This window comes from Oncorhynchus nerka, linkage group LG13 (assembly GCF_034236695.1).
Source record: "Oncorhynchus nerka isolate Pitt River linkage group LG13, Oner_Uvic_2.0, whole genome shotgun sequence".
Classification (NCBI taxonomy): domain Eukaryota; kingdom Metazoa; phylum Chordata; class Actinopteri; order Salmoniformes; family Salmonidae; genus Oncorhynchus; species Oncorhynchus nerka.
Genome location: NC_088408.1, coordinates 25092492 through 25117586, shown reverse-complemented (window position 1 = coordinate 25117586; position 25095 = coordinate 25092492). Strand labels below are relative to the sequence as shown.

Genomic DNA, 25095 nt, shown 5'->3' with positions numbered 1-25095 from the left:
AATTGCTCTGCCAAATGTTTTGCATTATTACTTCAGTGCCTTATTGAAAACAGGATGCATGTTTTGGAATTGTTTTGTTCTTTACAGGCTTCCTTGTTTCACTCTAAGTTAGTATTGTGGAGTAACTACAATGTTGTTGATCCATCCTCAGTTTTCTCCTATCACAACCATTAAACTCTGACTGTTTTAAAGTCACCATTGGCTTCATGGTGAAATCCCTGTGCAGTTTCCTTCCTCTCCGGAAACTGAGTTAGGAAGGACGCCTGTATCTTTGTCGTGACTGTGTTGATACTTCATCCAAAGTGTCATTAATAACCACCATGCTCAAGGAATATTCAAGTGTCTTTTTTTATTTTGACTTTTATATATCTACCAATTTATAAGTGCTCTTCTTTGCATGGCTTTGAATCTGTGTTTGAAATGATCTGCCAGACTGAGGGACCTTACAATGATCCGTATGTGTGGGGTACAGAGATGAGGTACTCATTCAAAAATCATGTTCAACACTATTATTGAACATAGAGGGAGTACATGCAACTTATGTGACTTGTTAAGCACATTTTTACTCCTGAACATATTTAGGCTTGGCATAACAAAGGGGTTGAATACTTTCAAAAAACAGAATTCCTCTTTGACAATGTGGGATGTTGTGTGTAGACCAGTGACCTCAAAAATCTCAATTTAATCAATGCAGATTTGAGTATTTGTTATTTAAATACTAAAATACGGGCCTCCTGGGTGGCGCAGTGGTTAAGGGCGCTGTACTGCAGCGCCAGCTGTTCCATCAGAGTCCCTGGGTTCGCACCCAGGCTCTGTCGTAACCGGCCGCGGCCGGGAGGTCCGTGGGGCGACGCACAATTGTCCTAGCGTCGCCCGGGTTAGGGAGGGCTTGGTCGGTAGGGGTGTCCTTGTCTCATCGCGCACCAGCGACTCCTGTGGCGGGCTGGGCGCAGTGTGCGCTGTGTTAAGAAGCAGTGCGGCTTGGCTTGGTTGGGTTGTGTATCGGAGGACGTATGACTTTCAACCTTCGTCTCTCCCGAGCCCGTACGGGAGTTGTAGCGATGAGACAAGATACTACAACAATTGGATACCACGAAATTGGGGAGAAAAAGGGGTAAAAATTACAGAAAAATAATAATAAAAAATACTAAAATACACAGAAAATAAGTATTTTCAAATAATGTGTCCAAAATCAAGTGCTTTATATTGGAAGTATTTGAAAGTATTTTCAAACAACCTCCTATTAATAGCCTACTGTTTTAAATGATTTTCAAATACACTCTCATGCATGTAACCCAGGTATCAGATACTTTCCAAATGCATTGCAATATTCAACTACTTGTCATTTCAACAAAAACATATATATATATATATAATACTTCCAAATGTCTTTGAAAGTAATGAAATGCCCTAAAAAGTACTTGAACCCAGGTCTGGTTCGACTGCATTCCACCAGCAGTCTCATTGACAAAAATAACGATCAGCCAGAACGCTCAGTCAAGGGCAAGTAAGAAATGGATGTACCAGAAGAAGAGAAAGACCGACAACCGAGGGTGACAGAAGAGGGATGGGTGACAGAAGAGGGATGGGAGAGAAGAGTGTGAGGAAAGAAATAGATTGACAGAAAAGACTGAAAACAACTTGAAGTTAGTCTTTCCAGGTACTGGTAGAACATATTGTTTTAGATTGAACCTCCCTCCCTGACCCAGTCTGTAATACCTACTGCCCCTCCCAGGCCTGGCCTAGCCCAAACCAACACCCCAACTATTTCCTAAAGAAAGTTTTCATACCCCTTGACTTTTTCCACATTTTGTTCTGTTACAGCCTGAATTTAAAATTGATTACATTGAGATTTTTGTGGTCACTGGCCTACACACAATACCCCATAATGCCAAAGCAGAATTATGTTTTTGGACATTTTTACAAATGTAATAAAAAATTAAAAGCTGTAATGTCTTGAGTCTAATTATTCAAGCCCTTTGTTATGGCATGCCTAAAATAGGTTCAGGAGTAATAATGTGGTGAAGTCACATAAGTTGCTTGGACTCACTCTGTGTGCAATAAGTGTTTAACATGATTTTTCAATGACTACCTCATCTCTGTACCCTACAGATACAATTATCTGTAAGGTCCCTCAGTCAAGCAGTGAATATAAAACACAGATTCAACCACAAAGACCAGGTAGGTTTTCCAATGCCTCACAAAGAAGGGCACCTATTGGTAGGTGAAAAAACCCATTGAATCTCCCTTTTTGAGCATGGTAAAGATATTAATTACACTTTGGATGGTGTATCAGTACACCCAATCACTACAAAGATACAGGCGTCCTTCCTAACTCTGTTGCCAGAGAGGAAGGAAACCGCTCTGGGATTTCACTGAGGTCAATGGTGACTTTAAAACAATTTGAGTTTAATGGCTGTGATAGGAGAAAACTGAGGATGGATTGACAACATTGTAGTTCTCCACAATACTAACCTAATTGACAGAGTGAAAAGAAAACAACATATCACAGAGTACAACTCTTAATATTTTAAAGCATTGTGGTGGCTGCATCATGTTATGGGTATGCTTGTCATCGGCAAGGATGAGGATGTTTATGATAAAAGGAAAAGAGCTAAGCACAGGAAAAATCCTTGAGGAAGACCTGGTTCAGTCTGCCTTCCAACAGACACTGAAAACAAATTCACCTTTCAGCACGACAATAACCTAAAACACAAGGCCAAATACAGTTTACACTGGAGTTGCTTACCAAGACGACATTTAATGTTCCTGAGGGGCCTAGTTATTATTTTGACTTAAATCATCTTGAAAATCGATTGCAATATTTGAAAATGGCTATCTAGCAATGATCAACAACCAACTTGAGAGCTTGAAGAATTTGTTAAAGAATGTGAAAATATTGTACAATCCAGATGTGCAAAGCTCTTAGACTTACCAAGAAAGACTCACAGCTGTAATCACTGTCAATGGTGACTCTAACATGTATTGACTCAGGTGTGTGAACACTTATGTAAATTAGATACTTCATTTTCAACGTTTCTAAAAACATGTTTTCACTTTGTCATTATGGGTTATTGTATGTAGATGGGTGAGAAAACAAATATATTTAATCCATTTTGAATTCATGCTGTTAACACAACAAAATGTGGAATAAGTCAAGGGGTATGAATACTTTCTGAAGGCACGGTCTTTCTCTCCCTTGCTCTCTATTTATTTATTTATCTATCCCTCAGATGATTTGTACCTCTCACTTTATGCTCCTCTGTTCCATACCTCCACTGTGATGTAACACACTGTGCCAAACATGTTTTCCTGAATGCAACACACATAGATGCTGCAGCATTGTTTTTCAATGCACTTCTCTAAGACACAGAATAGTTCACATTTCTCTGCCCCATCTGTCAATATGGCCTTTATTTCAGTAAGATGACTCTTGTTATGAGTTAGCACTCCAAACATGCTTTCTGATATGCTAAAAAATAAACTCACACATACACTCTCTCACGCACACACACACACACACACACAAATAATCCTGCAGCAACAGGGAATGTGAATTATTGTGTGGATTATAATGAATGGACATTTGTGTAGGGTTGATGCATTTTTTTATGGCAAGTCAAATCTGATATTTTAAAGTGTAAATTACAAACTTTAGAAGCCTTTTTAAACCTCTAATACTCTACAAGTTTGCATTTTTTGCTGTGCAGGAAAATTCCTGCAACAACCGGCTGATCTAAGTCTGTATGGTGGTGAGTAGGCTATATTCTCCAATCTTTATTTTCACAGTGCTCAGGCTGTGCTTCTTTATTTTGGAGCTGACCTTTCCCCTACTTCATCTTATGTGCAGTTTTCCCAGTTACTGTCTCCCTCATACACTGTCTCATTATACCCAGAACATTCTCACTATGCTCCCTACTGTCTCGGTTTTTCACTAAGTTCTATTAAGGGTCTCTCCTGTTCAATCTGCTGCATTAGAACCGCACAACAGGGATTTGTAGATCAGAGATGGTCTGTTGTAGATGTTTCTGCTATCCGTTTTAGACATGTCTATGGTAAATCAAAGTAAACCAAATGGGGTAAAGTTGCACCATTGTACTGCAGTGCAAGACTGGTGTCTCAGTCTCCCTTCCCATCCTCTCCTCTCTCCCTACTTTGCTACAGTTGTTCCATTGTACTACAGTGCATGATAGTCTATCCCCTCCCCCGGACTAGCTGGTGTGGTGTTAGTGGAAGGGAAGATGACCATCTGCTGCCCCAGTTTCCCAGTGACTGGACAACCGCCTTACAGCCTTCCCTTATGGCACCGTTCCACTTGCCATTGTCTGTCTGTCTGTCTGTCTGCGCGTGTGTGTGTGTGTGTGTGTGTGTGTGTGTGTGTGAGAGAGAGAGATTTGTGTCTGTGCACACTGTCTACCTGGAGGAGGTCCTTGGCTGTATTGTGTTAGTGTTTCCTGTGGGACTCCCATAAAGAACCCACCCATGAACAGTGCTGCTGTCTTCACACTGAGCCAGGGGGCCTGTAGACCTGGCCTTCAGGAAAGGTAAACAAAGGGTCTCTGCTTTTTTTACTTAGTTTTAATGCAGTAAATGAACACGATTCTTCAAGGCCCAGCGCCATCCAGGTTAGGGGAGGGTTTAGCAGGGGACTTTCCTTGGCTCTTCGTGCTCTAGCGACTCCTTGTGGCGGGGTCGGGCGCCTGCAAGCTGATGAGGCTGTCAGTTGAACGGTGTTTCCTCCTACACATTGATACGGCTGACAGCCAGGTTAAGCGAGCAGTGTGTTAAGAAGCAGCACAGCTTCGCGGGTCATGTTTCGGAGGACGCACGTCTCAACCTTCGCTTCTCCCGAGCCTGTTGGGAAGTTGCAGCGATGAGACAAGGTCGTAACTACCAATTGGGTAAAATTACGAGAATCATAAGAGAATACGATTCTACACCGTGGTCACCAACCTTTTCTGAGTCGAGATCACTTTCTGAGTCAAAATACAAGCTGAGATCTACCGCTCTGACTTTTTTCCAAATGTAACTTAAGCCTATGCAACATGAACTCATTTTAAAAACAGTTCTGTAGCAACAAGGTTTGTGCTATAGGCCTAATACATTATCACTGGCTATGCTTGAATTGCCCTGCTAATATTGTTCTTCTCAGACCATTTTGAAATGACCAGTAATCACACTGGTAATAGATCATTTATTGTATTACCTGTAAGGCACTGCTGAGCTTAATGATGATCATCTTTTTGTTTTTACTGGACTGATGGTCTTCATTTGAAGGTCAGTCTGAGGGGAGGAGGGGGAGCAGCGGTGAGGCTGCTTCTCACCTGACTCACTTCCCTCCGCTGAGTGGGGGGGGGCAGCGGTGAGGCTGCTTCTCACCTGACTCACTTCCCTCCGCTGAGTAGGGGGGGCAGCGGTGAGGCTGCTTCTCACCTGACTCACTTCCCTCCGCTGAGTAGGGGGGAGGGTCAGCGGTGAGGCTGCTTCTCACCTGACTCACTTCCCTCCGCTGAGTAGGGGGGGAGGGTCAGCGGTGAGGCTGCTTCTCACCTGACTCACTTCCCTCCGCTGAGTAGGGGGGGAGGGTCAGCGGTGAGGCTGCTTCTCACCTGACTCACCTCCCTCCGCTGAGTAGGGGGGGGACAGTCTTCCATCTGATTTTGAAACTCAAGTCACTGCATTATTTCTGCCTCATGCACCAATTCATGTTGTTACTTCTATGACCAGAGAGAGTGAAATATTTCTCTATTATTAAACAATACACAAGCCCGGGGACTCCCGAGTGGCGCAGTAGTCTAAGGCACTGCATCGCAGTGCTTGAGGTGTCACTACAGACCCGGGTTCGATCCCAGACAGTGTCACAACCTGCCATCACCAGGAGTCCCATAGGCTGGTGCACAATTGGCCCAGCGTAGTCTGAGTTAGGGGAGGGTTTGGCCAGGGGGCTTTACTTGCTTCATCATGCTCTAGCAACTCCTTGTGGCAGAACTGGCGCCTGCAGGCTGACCTCAGTCATCAGTTAAATGGTGTTTACTCCGACACATTGGTGCCGCTGGCTTCTGGGTGAAGAAGCGCGGTTTGGTGGGTCATGTTTCACATTACTCGACCTTCGCCTCTCCCGAGTCCTTTGGCGAGTTGCAGCGATGAGACGATCTTAATTGCTTCACAGGGGGTAAAAAAATACACACCGCTAATAATAAGTTTATCACACTTTACTATACTCATTCATTACAGCTGCAGTGCCGGTTGTACTCATTCATTACAGCTGCAGTGCCGGTTGTACTCATTCATTACAGCTGCAGTGCCGTTGTACTCATTCATTACAGCTGCAGTGCCGGTTGTACTCATTCAGTACAGCTGCAGTGCCGGTTGTACTCATTCAGTACAGCTGCAGTGCCGGTTGTACTCATTGAATACAGCTGCAGTGCCGGTTGTACTCGATTCAGTACAGCTGCAGTGCCGGTTGTACTCATTCATTACAGATGCAGTGCCGGTTGTACTCATTCATTACAGCTGCAGTGCTGGTTGTAGCGTGAGTGGAAGTAGGGAGAACTCACATTTTACGGCTTATAAAAAAGTGTTTAACAAAGTGTTGAATAACAACTTAAACGTGAACTTACTTATAAAAACAGCAGCTGTATTCATTGAGTGCCTCTAGTCATGTTTTGAAATCTCACAGTATCAACTTTGCTGTGCGTTCAATGCTTCTTTCTACAGTCTATGGCTCGAGGAAACTGTGCAGACGCGGTGATCTGAGCTATCTGATTGGCCAGCGGTAGGCCTATAAGGGCACTTGATTTGCTGTCAGGGCCTGCCTGGTAGGCGGAGACACATTAAATGGGAGCACTTTGCCCTCCTGGTGATAGGGCTACTGAATCAAGGGCACCTACTGCCAACAGCATGAAACAAATTAAATACAAATTGGAGCACAAGGCTTTATCATTGTTTTGTTTTTTACATAAATGTTTGATGATCGACTAGGAATGCCTTGGAGATCAGTTGGTGACCACTGCTCTACACATACATGGACACACACACACCAATGATAACATGGATCATTGGATTTTCAAATCAACCGTCTGCGCTCAGTGTTCAGAGGCAGTAGCTATCTGCTGACACGTTTCAGTGGTCATTGTTAAAGTCTAGTCAGATGGGCCCACCAAACATTCTCAGGGTTATAAATACTGGCAGGCACATACATACATACATACATACATACATTCTGTTAGCTCTTTGTCTTGGCACTGGAGAGGGGTGATCTGAGGGTATTGGATTTCATATATGAACTTTGTAACTTTAAGCAGTTTCCCCAATATGCATTTAGCAGCATCGCACCGCCGCTGGTAAATTGGCCGCTGCTGCCCCAAAAAAGTTTTTCGGGATCTGAAAACATTTACAGTGGAAACTTAAACCACATATAAAGTATGTAGAACAGATCATGGATCTCTATATATTTTTAAATCACTGAGGTCATGTGCATTTGCCTGTATATGATATATGCGGGCTCATAATTTTAGTTGCCAAGTGCAATTGAATCCTAATCTTCAGTCAAGGACAGGTTATGGGGAGGAAGGTAGCCTAGTGGTTAGAGCGTTGGGCCAGTAACCGAAAGGTTGCTGGATCGAATCCCCGAGCTAATCCCCGAATGCTCCTGAACAAGGCATTTGCCCACTGTTCCCCGGTAGGCCGTCATTGTAAATAAGAATTTGTTCTTAACTGACTTGCCTAGTTAAATAAAGGTTTTAAAGTTGTTGTTTTTTAATGTAAGATGGGAGCCTCAGACTGCATGCATGACTGACAAAACTGGTGAAAGATCGTTCCATTGTTCTGAGGTTGTATTGAATGACAGCAAGCAAATAGTTTGTACTTCTGCTGGGCCATCTGTGCTTGTGAGTGTGTACAATCAGAAATGAATGTCTTCTCTTTTATTACCTGTGGCTTATCTTTCAGCCTGTCACATGACTTCATGGCATGACCATTTTATTAGTGGTTTCTCCTTTCAGTACCGCAACATAATAACATGCTGGGGACAGAGAGAGGGGGTGAAAAGAGGATGTTGTGGAGGAGGGATAATGGAATCTGGGAGATTTAGGGAGTGGGAGAGATGGGAAGAGGAGGTGAGGGGGAGGACAGGATGATTGTGATTTGTCGGGGAGGGATTGGGGAAGGCTGAAACCTGAGAGGGAAATCTGTTTGAGCCTTCAGTCAGTAACTCTGACTGGAGTTTCTCCTCAAATAGGCTGCCTATTCACTGAAGAGATCTTAGTCCTAGTTGAGAATTTGTGTGTGCATGTAAATGTGTGTCTTTTCTATATTACAAGTTTGTGCTTCTCCAGGTGTGTGGGTGCACAGTAATTGATTTTCAAATTGGAAGTGGCTAGTTATTGATTCTCTGGGACAATGATGTCACTCCAGACTGATGATACACAGTGTTTGCTTACCCGTGAGGTTCTCTCTCCAATTTCTCACTCTCACTGTGTCGGAAAAACCCTTCTCCGCCTTCTCTCTCTCTCTCCATCCTTGTTATGGTCATGGAGGTAAGTCCCGTGAGCCGTATGGAAGATTTTCTTCTCCTCTCCTGGTTGTATGGTCCTGTTGTTGATTAACCACAGGGCAAACATCTCAACCACAGCCCACGCCATCAGAGGACTGCTCAACCGACCACACACACACACCACAGAGTGAGGGAGACGTTTCACCAGCCAGTCCCTTATTCTCTAAATCTCCTGTCCTGAGAGTCCAGGTATTACAGTAGTTTTTGTTAGTTAGACATGGGAGACTGTCATCCATGAGACAACATGTCAGTTGCACTAAACCTTACATGGTCCACATGTTTGTCTGAAGAAATCAGTTTTTCCAAACTTCGTCAGACTTCAGATTTACCATAAATGTACCTTGAATTCCCTTTTGGACTAGCATTTCTGTCTAGCGTGTATGTAAGCCTAACCTTGTCCATTCTGTGCTTTTTTTTGTGTGTGTTCTTGGCAAACGTATGTTCAGGTTAAGCAATAGGGCTGGTAATTGCCAGGGACCATACGATATTATCCCGATACTAGAGGTCGACCGATTATGATTTTTCAACGCCGATACCGATTATTGGAGGGCCCAAAAAAAAGCCGATACCTATTAATCGGCCGATTTAATGAATAAAAAAATGTATTTGTAATAATGACAATTACAACAATACTGAATTAACACTTATTTTAACTTAATGTAATACATCAATTTAGCCTCAAGTAGATAATGAAACATGTTCAATTTGGTTTAAATAATGCAAAACAAAGTGTTGGAGAAGAACGTAAAAGTGCAATATGTGCTATGTAAGAAAGCTAACGTTTCAGTTCCTTGCTCAGAACATGAGAACATATGAAAAGCTGGTGGTTCCTTTTAAGATGAGTCTTCAATATTCCCAGGTAAGAAGTTATAGTTATTATAGGACTATTTTGCTCTATACCATTTGTATTTCATTAACCTTTGACTATTGGATGTTCTTATAGGCACTTTAGTATTGCCAGTGTAACAGTATAGCTTCCGTCCCTCTCCTCGCTCCTCCCTGGGATCGAACCAGCAACACAACGACAACAGCCACCACTTTGAAGCAGCGTTACCCATGCAGAGCAAGGGAAACAACCACCCCAAGGCTCAGAGCGAGTGAAGTTTGAAACGCTATTAGCGCGCGCTAACTAGCCAGCCATTTCACTTCGGTCACACCAGCCTCATCTCGGAAGTTGATAGGTTTGAAGTCATAAACAGCGCAATGCTTGACGCACAACGAAGAGCTGCTGGCAAAACGCCCGAAAGTGCTGTTTGAATTCATGTTTACGTGCCTGCTTCTGCCTACCACCGCTCAGTCAGATACTTAGATACTTGTATGCTCAGTCAGATTATATGCAACACAGGACACACTAGATAATATCTAGTAATATCATCAACCATGTGTAGTTAACTAGTGATTATGATTGATTGTTTTTTAAGATAAGTTTAATGCTAGCTAGCAACTTACCTTGGCTTATTGCATTCGCGTAACAGGCAGTCTCCTTGTGGAGTGCAACGAGAGAGAGGCAGGTCGTTATTGTGTTGGACTAGTTAACTGTAAGGTTGCAAAATTGGATCCCCCGAGCTGACAAGGTGAAAATCTGTCTTTCTTGCCCCTGAACGAGGCAGTTAACCCACCGTCATTGAAAATAAGAATGTGTTCTTAACTGACTTGCCTAGTTAAATAAAGGTGTAAAAATATATATAAATATATATATTATTTTTTTATCGGCAAATCTGCGCCCAAAAATACCGATTTCCGATTGTTATGAAAACTTGTAATCGGCCCTAATTAATCGGCCATTCCGATTAATAGGTAGACCTCTACCCGATACTTAAGTGCCGATATGATATGCGATTCTCACAATTAAATATGTATTGTGATTCGATGTTCCAAACATATTGCTCACCATATATCTGCTGCAGAGGGACAAGAGAGCATGAGAACTAGTTTTTGTCATTCATGGAAATAAAAGTGCTGTAAAATGAATTGCCTTCCTATTTAAAAAGAAGATTGAACAAGCTAAGAAGGAAAAATACTGGAGTTTTGGTGCAGATACAGCCAACTAGTGCAACAAATAATATTGCGACATTGTCAAAATGATTTGGTATATTGTCAAAAATAATATCCCAATATGTAATTATTGATTTCCCCTGATCGCTATTGAACATACATTGTCATGTAATGGGAAGTAAATGCATGGCAGACTGACTGACTGTCATTCCGACATTACTCAATCTAATATTTATATATTTCTTAACTTTTAGGATGTGTATTGTTGTGAACTGTTTGATACTACTGCACTGTTGGAGCTAGGAACTCAAGCATTTTGCTACACTTGCAATAACATTGCTAAATATGTGTATGTGACCAATAACGTTTGATTTGAGATGGTGTCCATGCACTGTTTGTGTTTTTGGTACTTATTCCCCTGGAAAAAGTGAGTCAGAACATTCAGTGTATGCTCGTTATACTGTAAATACCACTGTTGAGTAATCTCTACCACTATAGAACATTTAAAGAAGAAATCGAGGGAGAGGAAGCTAGTCACAGTGAGAGATGGCGACCCTAAAGAAGGGAAGGAGGGAAAGATGAGGAGAGACCAGAAGACCTGAGAGGGGAAAATGTATGGATGCAGGGCCTCAGCTGTTACAGCCACTACATTCTCCTCCCTCCATATTTGAGAGAGAGAGATGTTCTGCTCGACCAAATAGGCATTTCAGAAACAATCAAATATTAACAGGTCCGTTCTGGCTGTGGTGTGCCGTTCTAACAGGGCTCTGCCAGTGGTTTGTTCAGCCGGAGCTCATCGTCTAGTTATGAGGTAACGGGACCTGGGGAAAAAGGTAGCGCCACAGCGATTAGGCAATATCACATCCTCTCTGCTTCATAGTGAAGCTGGATACTCATAACACACAGGAAACAAAATGGCAAAAAATACCACTGCCGGGCAGGAGGGAGAGCAAGAGGAAAAGACAGGTACCCAGTGGGAAAGTTGGTTAAAATCTCTCACTTGCGGGGTAGAGAAATAAATATAGATACAGTGGGGCAAAAAAGTATTTAGTCAGCCACCAATTGTGCAAGTTCTCCCACTTAAAAAGATGAGGCATGTCATTTTCATCATAGGTACACTTCAACTATGACAGACAAAATTAGGGGGGAAAAATCCAGAAAATCACATTGTAGGATTTTTAATGAATTTATTTGCAAATTATGGTGGAAAATAAGTATTTGGTCACCTACAAACAAGCAAGATTTCTGGCTCTCACAGACCTGGAACTTCTTCAAGAGGCTCCTCTGTCCTCCACTCGTTACCTGTATTAATGGCACCTGTTTGAACTTATCAGTATAAAAGACACCTGTCCACAACCTCAGTCACACTCCAAACTCCACTATGGCCAAGACCAAAGAGCTGTCAAAGGACACCAGAAACAAAATTGTAGACCTGCACCAGGCTGGGAAGACTGAATCTGCAATAGGTAAGCAGCTTGGTTTGAAGAAATCAACTGTGGGAGCAATTATTAGGAAATGGAAGACATACAAGACCACTGATAATCTCCCTCGATCTGGGACTCCACGCAAGATCTCACCCCGTGGGGTCAAAATGATCACAAGAACGGTGAGCAAAAATCCCAGAACCACACGGGGGGAGGACCTAGTGAATGACCTGCAGAGAGCTGGGACCAAAGTAACAAAGCCTACCATCAGTAACACACTACGCCGCCAGGGACTCAAATCCTGCAGTGCCAGACGTGTCCCCCTGCTTAAGCCAGTACATGTCCAGGCCCGTCTGAAGTTTGCTAGAGAGCATTTGGATGATCCAGAAGAAAATTGGGAGAATGTCATATGGTCAGATGAAACCAAAATATAACTTTTTGGTAAAAACTCTGTTGTGTTTGGAGGACAAATAATGCTGAGTTGCATCCAAATAACACCATACCTACTGTGAAGCATGGGGGTGGAAACATTATGTTTTGGGGCTGTTTTTCTGCAAAGGGACCGGGACGACTGATCAGTGTTAAGGAAAAAATGAATGGGGCCATGTATCGTGAGATTTTGAGTGAAAACCTCCATCAGCAAGGGCATTGAAGATGAAACGTGGCTGGGTCTTTCAGCATGACAATGATCCCAAACACACCGCCCGGGCAACGAAGGAGTGGCTTCGTAAGAAGCATTTCAAGGTCCTGGAGTGGCCTAGCCAGTCTCCAGATCTCAACCCCATAGAAAATCTTTGGAGGGAGTTGAAAGTCCGTGATGCCCAGCAACAGCCCCAAAACATTGCTCTAGAGGAGATCTGCATGGGCCAAAATACCAGCAACAGTGTGTGAAAACCATGTGAAGACGTTTGACCTCTGTCATTGCCAACAAAGGGTATATAACAAAGTATTGAGAAACTTTTGTTATTGACCAAATACTTATTTTCCACCATAATTTGCAAATAAATTCATTAAAAATCCTTTAGAAGTTCAGTGAGGATCTCTGAATGATCCAATGTTGACCTAAATGACTAATGATGATAAATACAATCCACCTGTGTATAATCAAGTCTCCGTATAAATGCACCTGCACTGTGATAGTCTCAGAGGTCCGTTAAAAGCGCAGAGAGCATCACGAAGAACAAGGAACACACCAGGCAGGTCCGAGATACTGTTGTGAAGAAGTTTAAAGCCGGATTTGGATACAAAAAGATTTCCCAAGCTTTAAACATCCCAAGGAGCACTGTGCAAGCGATAATATTGAAATGGAAGGAGTATCAGACCACTGCAAATCTACCAAGACCTGGCCGTCCCTCTAAACTTTCAGCTCATACAAGGAGAAGACTGATCAGAGATGCAGCCAAGAGGCCCATGATCACCCATGATGAGACTCTGTCCATAGGACAACAATCAGTCGTATATTGCACAAATCTGGCCTTTATGGAAGAGTGGCAAGAAAGCCATTTCTTAAAGATATCCATAAAAAGTGTTGTTTAAAGTTTGCCACAAGCCACCTGGGAGACACATCAAACATGTGGAAGAAGGTGCTCTGGTCAGATGAAACCAAAATTGAACTTTTTGGCAACAATGCAAAACGTTATGTTTGGCGTAAAAGCAACACAGCGCATCACCCTGAATACACCATCCCCACTGTCAAACATGGTGGTGGCAGCATCATGGTTTGGGCCTGCTTTTCTTCAGCAGGGACAGGGAAGATGGTTAAAATTGATGGGAAGATGGATGGAGCCAAATACAGGACCATTCTGGAAGAAAACCTGATGGAGTCTGCAAAAGACCTGAGACTGGGACGGAGATTTGTCTTCCAACAAGACAATGATCCAAAACATAAAGCAAAATCTACAATGGAATGGTTCAAAAATAAACATATCCAGGTGTTAGAATGGCCAAGTCAAAGTCCAAACCTGAATCAAATCGAGAATCTGTGGAAAGAACTGAAAACTGCTGTTCACAAATGCTCTCCATCCAACCTCACTGAGCTCGAGCTGTTTTGCAAGGAGGAATGGGAAAAAAATTCAGTCTCTCGATGTGCAAAACTGATAGAGACATACCCCAAGCGACTTACAGCTGTAATCGCAGCAAAAGGTGGCGCTACAAAGTATTAACTTAAGGGGGCTGAATAATTTTACACGCCCAATTTTTCAGTTTTTGATTTGTTAAAAAAGTTTGAAATCTCCTATAAATGTCGTTCCACTTCATGATTGTGTCCCACTTGTTGTTGATTCTTCACAAAAAAATACAGTTTTATATCTTTATGTTTGAAGCCTGAAATGTGGCAAAAGGTCGCAAAGTTCAAGGGGGCCGAATACTTTCGCAAGGCACTGTAAGTTATGAGGTGTTGTTCCCTATGATTTAGTGACACTACTCACATTAGTGTTGGAACGTTGGCCAATGGTGAGCGTTTTTTTTTTTTAACTGTTGTGTGGCATTGTTGTTTGTGGGGATGGAGAGTTAAAGGAGTGCATCATTGTCCATCAGGTGAGGGGTTGGATCTGTTGTGAATGCTTATTAAGGGTTATTATAATCTGATCAGGGATGTGTTGGACAGAGTCCCGGATGTGAGCTGAGTCTGGTTCTCACAAACCAAAAACCACAGCTGGTACTGACTGCCATGAAACCCACAGCTCACCACTGGATAGTTTGGAGCTGCATGTTGCATCTCACTGATCTAAGGTCAGTTTTGTCTCCCCCCCCCCAATGGTCAAGGTTCTAGTTTTGGGATGGTTAACTGACCCCAGATCTTTGTGTATGCTTCTTTACCATGCACACCCTCTTCCTCTTAAACCTCTCTGGTCCCTAATCTTTACCCTTTAAACTCTTTCCTGCACCCCTCTGCAGCGGAAAAAAAAACGTGGTATCTTCCACAGTTCCCAGTGGTGAACCCTGTGAGGCACCGAACTCCGGAAGAGGAGATCAGGGAGAGTTAGAGGGGGGTTGGGGTTACTGTATGTTAGCACAAATCATAAAGAGGAGGAAAGTGTTTTGGATGTTTTTTTCTCTCTTTTGTTTTAGATTCCTCCCTCTCTACCCTCACTGCAATCTATTACATTGTTGTGCTCTTTGCTCCATGGAGTTCCGCTCCACTTCATGGAATCCAGGGAAAGCGGTTTCCTCCTGGTGTGCGTTTGTCCTGGGCCGGGCCCGTTGCTCTCAACCGCGCCTCTCGGCTCAGGAAAGCCGGCGTTTGGCGAGGCTGCTGCACTCTGATAGCATGCCAGAATAAACACACATCAGAGAGGGGAGGGGGAGTAGAGAAAAGGAGAGGGAAATAGAGAGGGGAGGGGGAGTAGAGGGAGGAATTAGAGAGGATTTAAACTCTGGTTTATATAATGTCAGTGGTTCCCAGGTTCTCACCTGTTGCTCTTTGAGTTTGACTTTCTGAAAAATGCATGAATCAATTCTCACCGGTTACTATTGTTGTTAGGCTATATAGAGGACCACTGATCGACAGCAACATACAGGTAACTGCCAAAATAAAAACCGTCATTTAGCAGATGCTCTTATCCAGAGCGACTTACAGGAGCAATTAGGGTTAAGTGCCTTGCTCAAGGGCACATCGACATATTTTTCACCTAGTCGGCTCAGGGGTTTGAACCTGCAACATTTTGGTTACTTGCCCAACGCATTTAACCACTAGGCTACCTAATGCCCCAGCATAGTGTCTTTTTTTTATCTATAATTTTTTTGTATTTCACCCCCTTTTTCTCCCCAATTTCGTGATATCCAATTACGATCTTCTCTCATCGCTGCAACTCCCCAACAGGCTCGGGAGAGGTGAAGGTCGAGTCATGCGTCCTCCGAAACATGACCCACCAAACCGCCCACTTAACCCGGAAGCCAGCCGCACCAATGTGTTGGAGAAAACACCATTCAACTGACGACCAGTGTCAGCTTGCAGGTGCCCGGCCCGCCACAAGGAGTCGCTAGAGCGCAAAGAGCCAAGTAAAGCCGTCCCAGCCAAACTTTCCCTTCACCCGGACGTCGCTGGTCCAATTGTGCACCGCCCTATGGGTCTCCCGGTCATGGCCGGTTGTGACATAGCCTGGGATCAAACCCGGGTCTGTAGTGACCCGGATTGGAGCTTGGTTTGGATCAGCCAGGCTCTTAAACAGACCACTGCGCCACTTGGGAGGTCCCCAACATAGTGTCTTAAACCTCTTAGGGATCCCTTACGGCTAGAATCCAGTTACCTGGATCGATTTGACAACATCCGTTAAATTGCAGAGTGCGAAATTTTAAAATACTACATTTGTAATATTAAACATTCATGAAGATACAAGTGTCTTACATCATTTAAAAGCTTAACTTCTTGTTAATCCAGCCGCTTTGTCAGATTTCAAAAAGGCGTTACGGCGAAAGCATACCATGCAATTATCTGAGGACAGCACCCCACATACAAAAGCAAGAAAAACATTTTCCAACCAAGCAGGTGCATCACGAAAGTCAGAAATAGCGATAAAATAAAACGCTTACCTTTGAAGATCTTCATCTTTTTTCAATCCCAAGGTCTGTTACACAATGAATAGTCTTTTATAGTCCTTTATATTACCTACAAAGGATCTAATAAGTTACCTGTAAACTTGGTCCAGACATTTCAAACAACTTTTCTAATCCAACCTCCGGTACCCTAATATGTAAATAATCGATCAAATTTAAGACGTAATAAACTGTTTTCAATACCGGAGGAAAACGAGCAGCGCAATCTCATTCACGCGCACCATAACACTGGAGTCCACCTGAGTGACACTTAGAAAGAATATGAATACTTCATTTTTAGAAGAAAAATAAACATTGAACAATTTCTAAAGACTGTTGACATCTAGTGGAAGTGGAATCTAGTGGAAGTCCTAGGAACTGCAATCTGTCCTCTGGGTGTCGCCTGCCAAATCAGTTCTGTTGTACTCCGACATTATTTTAACAGTTTTAGAAACTTTAGTGTTTTTTTATCCAATACTACCATGCATATCCTAGCTTCTGGGCCTGAGTAACAGGCAGTTTACTTGGGCACCTCAGTCATCCAAACTTCTGAATACTGCCCCCTAGCCTTAAGAAGTTTTAATAGGGTGTTGGGCCACCACGTGCCATAACCGCTTCAATGCACCTTGGCAAGTGTCTTTACCTCTATCGGAGGAATGCAACTTCATTCTTCCACAAGAAATTCCATAATTTTGTGTTTTGTTGATGGTGGTGTGAAACGCTGTTTCAGGAGCCACTCCAGAATCTTCAGAAAGTGTTCAATTTGGTTGAGATCTGTTGGCTGAAATGGCCATGGCATATGTTTTCATGCTCATTAAACCGTTCAGGGACCACTCTTGCCGTGGGGATGGGGGCATTGCCATCCTATAAGGGCATAGCCATGGTAGCCAAAATAACGGCCTGCCCAGCATTTTTATGCATGACCCTAAGCATGATGGGATGTTAATTGCTTAATTAACTCAAGAACCACACCTATGTGGAAGCACTTGCTTTCAATATACTTTGTATCCCTCATTTACTCATGTGTTTCCATTATTTTGGCAGTTACATGTATAACTCAAGGCTCACCATCTCCAGGTATACAATTATAGCTATGCAGCTGCAGAAACAAAGAAAAGCAAGCAATTTAGTTACAATTTTGAACAATGTGACGTGTGACATTGCTTGACATGTGAATGAAGAAAATTCCAACTGTCCTTAACTTCAAAGTGGACATGGGTGGGGACGTGAGGGTTAACTGTGCAGTGTTATGCCAAGTCTTAGCCGTTATGTTAACTGCTTAGTGATGGAATGGACTGGCTCGAACCAAGAGCGTTGTTTGAAGAGTGGGAGAGCGACAGAGGGAGGGGGAAAGGGGAAAATACCTACTTTTCACTCTTTGCAAATGAACAAGAGTCAACTGTAGTGTATTTGTATGTATATTTTGTGTTGATTTATCTCCTGTCCATTAAGTTTAAACAGACGTTACCAACAACTGGAGAACCTCAACTGTAAACTGCATGAAAAGAATAATATAAAGTGACATAAGGAATATGCATGCATGCTGCATACAGTACACTGTTGATGTGGGCTGCTCTTGTGAAACTGCTCTGGGTTAATCTGCGGATAGAGGTCTACCTGTTACTCCCCCCACGCACACACCAACACTGACTTGTATACATTCTCGCACTCAAAACAGCTCTTAACTTGCTGGGAGATTTAGTTAGCAAAGTGAAAAGTTAGTCAAACTCTCTCTCCCAGCTCTAGCAAAAACTTTTTTTTTTTTTTTTTAACAGAGGAACAAGAGGGGGAGAGCGAAACGATTGGACCCTGTAAATGTTGTTCTGGCCTGTGATTGGGGAAAGCCTGTTGCTAGGCTTATGTCATTGTATGAGAGGGAGTTTTTTGCTTCCTCTCTGCTAAGCGAAAGGTCAGGTTTGAACTGGTTAGGAGGACTTCTACCACTTGTTGAACTTCCCCACGGTTTTGTGATTTGGTCTCTCCGCTCTTGTATTTTCATCGCATGTTAAAAACACTGCAGACACTTTTGGGGCACATAATGTGTACAGCTTTAGTTTTGGCTTCCTTTCTCTTTCTCTTTTAATCTCTTTGACTTGTATCCTCTTTTTATTGGCAAAAGCAGCTAAAAAGTTTGCATTTACAATTGCCATCTTCTAAACTTTTTTCAAACTTTTTTCCTAAATGCCCAAGTGCTTAAATGCTACTCTTTGAATAATTTATTTTTATAGGCTCTCTAAAATGAAAAGATAAATAGTTATAGAGTAGGTACAAAATCACACAATATCTTGTGTTACATATTTGCATGTATTATACATGTTAATTACTTTTGTCAAAGTTAAGGGAGTGACACTGAAATTCCTCTCTACATTATCTTATGGAGTTGTCCTTTCATGTTAGTTGAATTTCAAGTTGAGGGATCCATGTTTTGGAATTCGAACCGGAGCTTGAACTTGTGACTGGTCTGATGTTTGCTGTTTGTTTATTCCGGGCCCATTCTAATCTTAATTACTTTTATCCTGTCCATCAAATGTTATAAAAATCACAAACCAGTTGCATGGATGTGATAGTTAATAGTTTACTAACAGGTCTCTAACTTACTCCTCTCGAACCCCAGCCACCACACCCAAGTATGTCATCTTTCTATGTCTACCATTGTTTGTCTTATCTGTAGCTTAGAATGTATTCCCAGTCAGTTGTAACAATAGGATATTAACTAATGTGTGACAATGCTCTCCACGTGTGTGTGTGTGGTTTGATAGAACTGCTATGACATAATGTTAGATGCCACCAGATCTCACAGCAATGAGTTAATGATGTCAAACCCTCTACACCGGTCAGTTAGACTGCTCATTCAGACTCAGTGAAGAGGAACACGTCCAATCCCTCTGTCCCTTCTTCTCAGAGGCTCACTATCTGCACTGTGAGAACCAGCTTGAGAAGGATCCCTGCAGGCTCTCTACCAGCCTCCCATGGCAGTCTAACAAATCATCATGATGTTATAGTAACCACCGCCCCCACTACGCCCCTAGCTGGCGTGGGTATAGTAAAGCCCCCGAGTAGGTGGTGGTGTGGTAGGGCTGTGTACGCCCCTGAAAATAGTGTTTGGCCCTGTCCCTTGTCCGGGGTGCTGGGGGCCAGTCGGGGCCCTAGCCTAGGCTAACTCTTTTATGTGAAAAGGGCATGTCGTAAGCTGAACGCTGACCAGGCCTCTTCTGCTCTGCAACTTTGCTGAGCCATGGGGCTCACACACTGTGCTCGCTCTGCTGCTGGGAAACTGTAGAGTGCTGACTCCAGCCCCAGGGCATGTTTACCCCAACCCCCGCCCCTCCCTAGGGGTAACAGGAGTGGGGGAGGGGGGGGGGGGGGCATCGTCACACAATGAGTCTGCCAAATGGCGTGCTATGTATCTAGCCAGGCCCATATCAACCAGGCAGCCAGGCTCTTAACCAAAGTGTTAGATTGGAGCTTGGTTCAGATCAGCTTGGTGATAAACAACAATCTGGGCTCCCTCACACCACCACTCCTAATATAACTTGTTTTAGCAGGTTTTTATTTGGTTCTTCCACCCCTGCCTTGAATTTATTATTAGATAATATTAATATGATCAGCCTTCCAGTGGCGTTGTGCTTCTAATGAGGTTGTTGTTGGTATCTCTGCCATGGAACACTTGACCTGGCTAGATGTGCTGCAGTAATAAGCAATTATCACAATTATGCAGCTGCTATTTACCACCACTAATTTATAATACAATAGTCAGATACTCAGATTTCATGCCACTGCAGTACCTTTTTTTGAGTAGTCATATCTAGACCAAAGCTCTTTTTCATGCTACAACCATCTGACAAAACAGCATTATAAAATGACTCATAAATGACTTCAGAGTACAGTACAAAACACTGACACCAGTGACTGGTGACATCATCCACTCCAGGCGATGTCTATACTGACAGGCTCTATGATAGACCCAGAAAGAGAACCGTTTCCTGTCTTTATCGAGACTTCCTGGTAGGTTTGTTTGAGGTGCTATACAGCCCTGTTTGATTTGGTTTAAGGCTGCTTTATCTGAACTGGTAGTCTAAGTGGAAAGCTGGAATTGATTTGCTGTTTGTTGACCTGTACTGTCCAGGTATCTTACTGTGCCATTATAAGATCTGCTGTTTGTTGACCTGTACTGTCCAGGTATCTTACTGTGCCATTATAAGATCTGCCGCCATATTTACAGTTGTGATGCTCCCCATCCTGTTTATAACACACAGAGTAAAGGACTTGCTGTTCTTTTCTCGGTTGGTTTCAATGTACATGACATAAGATAGCAGGTGCCTGCAAACGTCCATGTAGCACCGGGTCATCTGTGGGTGGAAGGGGTGAAAAATATATGTATCATGTAATAAAGCCATAATAAGCAGGCAGTTGGTGGAAGTGACCATTTCACGCCATATTGTGCGTTGCAGAGTGATAGTCAGTCGATATCCATTGCCAATCAATGGCTGCAGCAAGGAACAAAATTAGAGACGATTGATGATGTTTTCGTGGGGGCTCGCTCTGTGCTCAAGTTAAGAAGCTCACCTCTCTACACATTTCACTCCTCCTCTCTCCGTCCCCTTATATCTCATTGGATGAATGGAGGTTGTTTTCGCCATGGGATTGGCTTTTGCGCACGTCAGTCAACCAAGGCTCCGTTTATTTACGGACTGTATCCGCAGAGAGAGAACGGTATTCTGCTGTAGGACAGCACCGGCTGACAACTGAGCACTTTATTAACCAGTCCCTCAAGAAACAAAGCGAGAAAGGAAACAGCCATCGAAGTAGACCTTTATATTTGTATACCTGAAAACATAAGATCGCGCCGAGAACACATTATGAAGCACGCAACTGCAGCAACAGAAACCATTGAAAATGATTCATTTACAGTGACAGACGTATTTAAAATATGCACTCGGTGTGAACCGCTAAGCAAAAAGGTAAGAATAAAATAAAGGGGAAATTATTTTGACAGTGAATGCATGTTTTGGAAAGCCTGTGCTTTCGTTTTGGAATTTAGATTATTTAATTTGTGACAAGACAATTTCATGTCATTTTAGCCAATTGTTTTCTGTGGCTTCGAGCGAAGGAACTGCAGTGCAGTCTTTTCTTTTGTGTCCAACCTTGTTTACGCGTTTGAGGAGTTTGCGCTGCTTTTCAACTCTACTTTCTTTCAGTTCTTTGTCATCCTACTGCCAACTCTATAGACCGTTCGGTATAAGGTTCTACTTTTTTCGGTTGGTGTATTTCAATGCAAGACAGTATTTGTCGCTTTCGAGTAATCTTCGGCGGGCAGTTGTAGGTCATTCATTCCGCCAGCTCTGCGCCGCGCAGAGGGACAGAAACGGAGCAGACAGTCAGCCCTAGCCTGTAGGACATGTCGCAGTCAGCGACTTTTCAAGTTGACAGTTGGCTGTTTTTATGTTGAGTGAGATGTCAATCATATTTTGAATTCGTTTATTTAACTATTTTAGTATGCGAGCCTTTCTGATCAATAACATTGTCTAATATTGTATCAAGGGTATTACTTGTATCAAGGGTGTATCAAACTGCAAATGGTTACATAGCCACTGTAGGCATGATACATTGTATATATCAAGCCTTCTTTTTGTGTATTTTGGTAGTTTTGTAACATTTATAGAGACTGCTGTTATGGCTTGCTGCAGCTAAATGTTGAACAAAGAGATATTTATTTCTGCACAGGCTGCGGTTGCAGTGCGCCAACCCGACTATAGAGCGAACATGTGGGCTAGAGGAGGGGGTGAGAGATACGATAACCCACAGAAGGATGTACAATATTACACGGTCAGGGCTCGCAGCCAAAATGGTACGAAAAATCGCAATTAGAGTTTTCCCCCTGTGCCTTTAGCTTTTGACGCCAATGAGCACTGTTGCATTTGGCTCTTGCATAACTATAATATGTGTTTTCTGTATTATTTTGTCTTGCAGGACTTTGGAGTTCGAATCCCAAGACCCCTGGGAAATGGACCAAGTAGATTTATCCCTGAAAAAGAGGTATGGAGAACAAAACCTTTTTTTACCACAAGTTTTCTTTGGACTTCAAAACATTTGACTTGTTACTTATCTATGCAAATTATCAATAACTTTGACATTTTATTACAGATATTTAGTTAGCATCTTATACCAATAAGTGAATTACATTAAATTCACTGTCTCTATTGCTTCAGATCCTTCAAGTCAGTAAAGTAGACCCCAGGACACAATCGATATTTGAGGACGCATTCGCAGCACTGGGTCGCCTTGACAACATCTCCTTGGTGATGGGCTTCCACCCACAGTACCTGGAGAGCTTTCTGAGGACACAGCACTACCTGCTGCAGATGGACGGGCCCTTATCCCTGCACTACCGCCACTACATAGGCATCATGGTGAGATCCCTAACCCCCTCTCCAACCTCTACACTACCACAGTATAGCTACTACAAGCCCTGTATATCTCTCTACCTACAGAGAGTACGTTTTGAATTCTTGGACACTCGTCTATAGACTGTACATTTTAGAGTTCTTGGGCAGTCTGGTAATTGTTTCCCCTCCCAGGCTGCAGCCAGACACCAGTGCTCCTACCTGGTCAACCTGCACGTCAACGACTTCCTCCAGGTAGGAGGGGACTCCAAGTGGCTGAATGGCCTGGACGGAGCCCCACAGAAGCTGCAGGCCCTCGGGGAGCTCAACAAGATCCTGGCCCACCGGCCCTGGCTCCTCACCAAGGCACACATCGAGGTACGTGGGGTGGGGTGGACAGAGGGACAGGTTAGGGTTATGTAACAGATACCGAAATGATGGGATGAGGACTGGCCTGAGTTACACAGCTGCTGACTTTGCAGAGTTAGTTATAACTTTTTGAAAGGGGGATCTGTATAGAAGGAAGAGGGGAAGGGATGGGTAGAGAGAATAAAACAATTGGAACGCGATGGATGGATAGAATGTGAGACCGGAAAAGAAAAGATTCCACCCAAAGGAAACTACTGATTGACTGACGTATCAGCTCTCCCCCCACCCCCCCTCTAGCACCTGCTGAAGGCTGAAGAACACAGCTGGTCCCTGGCTGAGCTGATCCATGCTGTGGTGCTCCTCACACACTACCACTCCCTGGCCTCCTTTACCTTCGGCTGTGGCATCACCCCCGAGATCCACAGTGACGGGGGGCACACCTTCAGACCCCCCTCCCTCAGCCAGTACTGTGTCTGCGACATCGCCAATGGCAACGGGCACGGCCACCTGGAGGAGAGGAGAGGCAATCACCAGGTGAGCGGGAGGAGGAGAGTCAGGACTGTGTGTGGGTGAGCGAGGGAGAGAAGCTGTAGGTTTGTTAGTCACTCGGCTTTGACACCCGTGTGGTTGTGAGCGCAGTGATTCTTGTGGTTGTGGTTGCCCTTTGTATGACCAGTGCCCTGAACCAGAATGTGTGTGTGTTCCTGTGTTTAGGTGTCAGAGGTGTCTGGTGAGGTGGAGGTGCTGATGGAGAGGATGAAGCAGCTGCAGGAGTGTCGTGATGAAGAGGAAGCCAGTCAGGAGGAGATGGCCACACGCTTTGAGAGGGAGAAGACCGAGAGCATGCTGGTGGCCACGGCAGAGGACGAGGAGTGTGTGCCATCCAGAGACGTCTCCAGGCACTTTGAAGACCCCAGCTACGGCTACAAGGACTTCTCCAGGAGAGGAGAACATGTACCCACCTTCAGAGTGCAGGTATATAATAAACGTGTATACACACACACCCCTTCAGGGAGAGCCAGAAAGAGAGAAAAGGAGAGAGAAAGTGAAGAGGTTTTTTTTTCTCAATAACTTCAAGATGACATTTTCTAAATGTTACCATGTTGCGCTATCTATCTGATTGATCAATTGATATCCAGACATTCTGATTAACTCCTTGCTTTCCTCTCTTTAGGACTACAGTTGGGAGGACCACGGCTACTCCCTGGTGAACCGTCTGTACCCTGACGTTGGTCAGCTGCTGGATGAGAAGTTCCAGATGGCCTACAACCTGACCTACAACACCATGGCCATGCACAAAGACGTGGACACCACCATGCTGCGCAGGGCTATCTGGAACTACATCCACTGCATGTTCGGCATCAGGTACGTCACTCACTGGCTCTATACAAACACAAATTTGCTCATGTAAATGTATATATTTCATGATGTAATATGCTAGATTCAGTCAAAAGAAGAATGTTATCACGTGTTTAATACATTGACAAAGTGCAGTAATTCCATACAGTAATGTAGTTATTAGTAAAGAAATATCTATGTCTCAGGTATGATGACTATGACTACGGGGAGATTAACCAGCTGTTGGACCGCAGCTTTAAGGTCTACATTAAGACCATGGTGTGCAGCCCGGAGAAAACCACCAAACGAATGTACGAGAGCTTCTGGAGACAGTTCCAGCACTCCGAGAAGGTGAGGGGACAACTTTATTTCTTATTCCATGGGTTTCTGTTAGCATTTAACATTTTCTATATAGTTTCCTCTCCTAGTTGTTGATCTGTGTGACTGGAGTAATGTTGTGGAGCAGTTTTGTAATGCGTTCTACTCTCTTTCTGCCTCA

General features: G+C 43.5%; 1 protein-coding gene across 3 annotated transcripts in view; it reads left to right on the top strand.

Annotated features, from left to right (window-relative positions):
• LOC115139289 (sestrin-1) overlaps positions 1 to 25095 on the top strand; it is a 72162-nt gene that overhangs the window by 43945 nt on the left and 3122 nt on the right. The window contains exons 1-8 of one of the 3 annotated variants that reach the window (XM_029676490.2): positions 21213 to 21467; positions 22477 to 22542; positions 22716 to 22916; positions 23085 to 23267; positions 23556 to 23792; positions 23973 to 24233; positions 24433 to 24623; positions 24803 to 24947. In XM_029676490.2, coding sequence (XP_029532350.1) covers positions 21366 to 21467; positions 22477 to 22542; positions 22716 to 22916; positions 23085 to 23267; positions 23556 to 23792; positions 23973 to 24233; positions 24433 to 24623; positions 24803 to 24947 — 1386 coding nt within the window. In that variant the 5' untranslated portion in view covers positions 21213 to 21365. Of the gene's footprint in view, positions 1 to 21212; positions 21468 to 22241; positions 22355 to 22476; positions 22543 to 22715; positions 22917 to 23084; positions 23268 to 23555; positions 23793 to 23972; positions 24234 to 24432; positions 24624 to 24802; positions 24948 to 25095 lie in introns of those variants that run through there. The other 2 variants (XM_029676491.2, XM_029676489.2) reach the window with 2 other exon arrangements.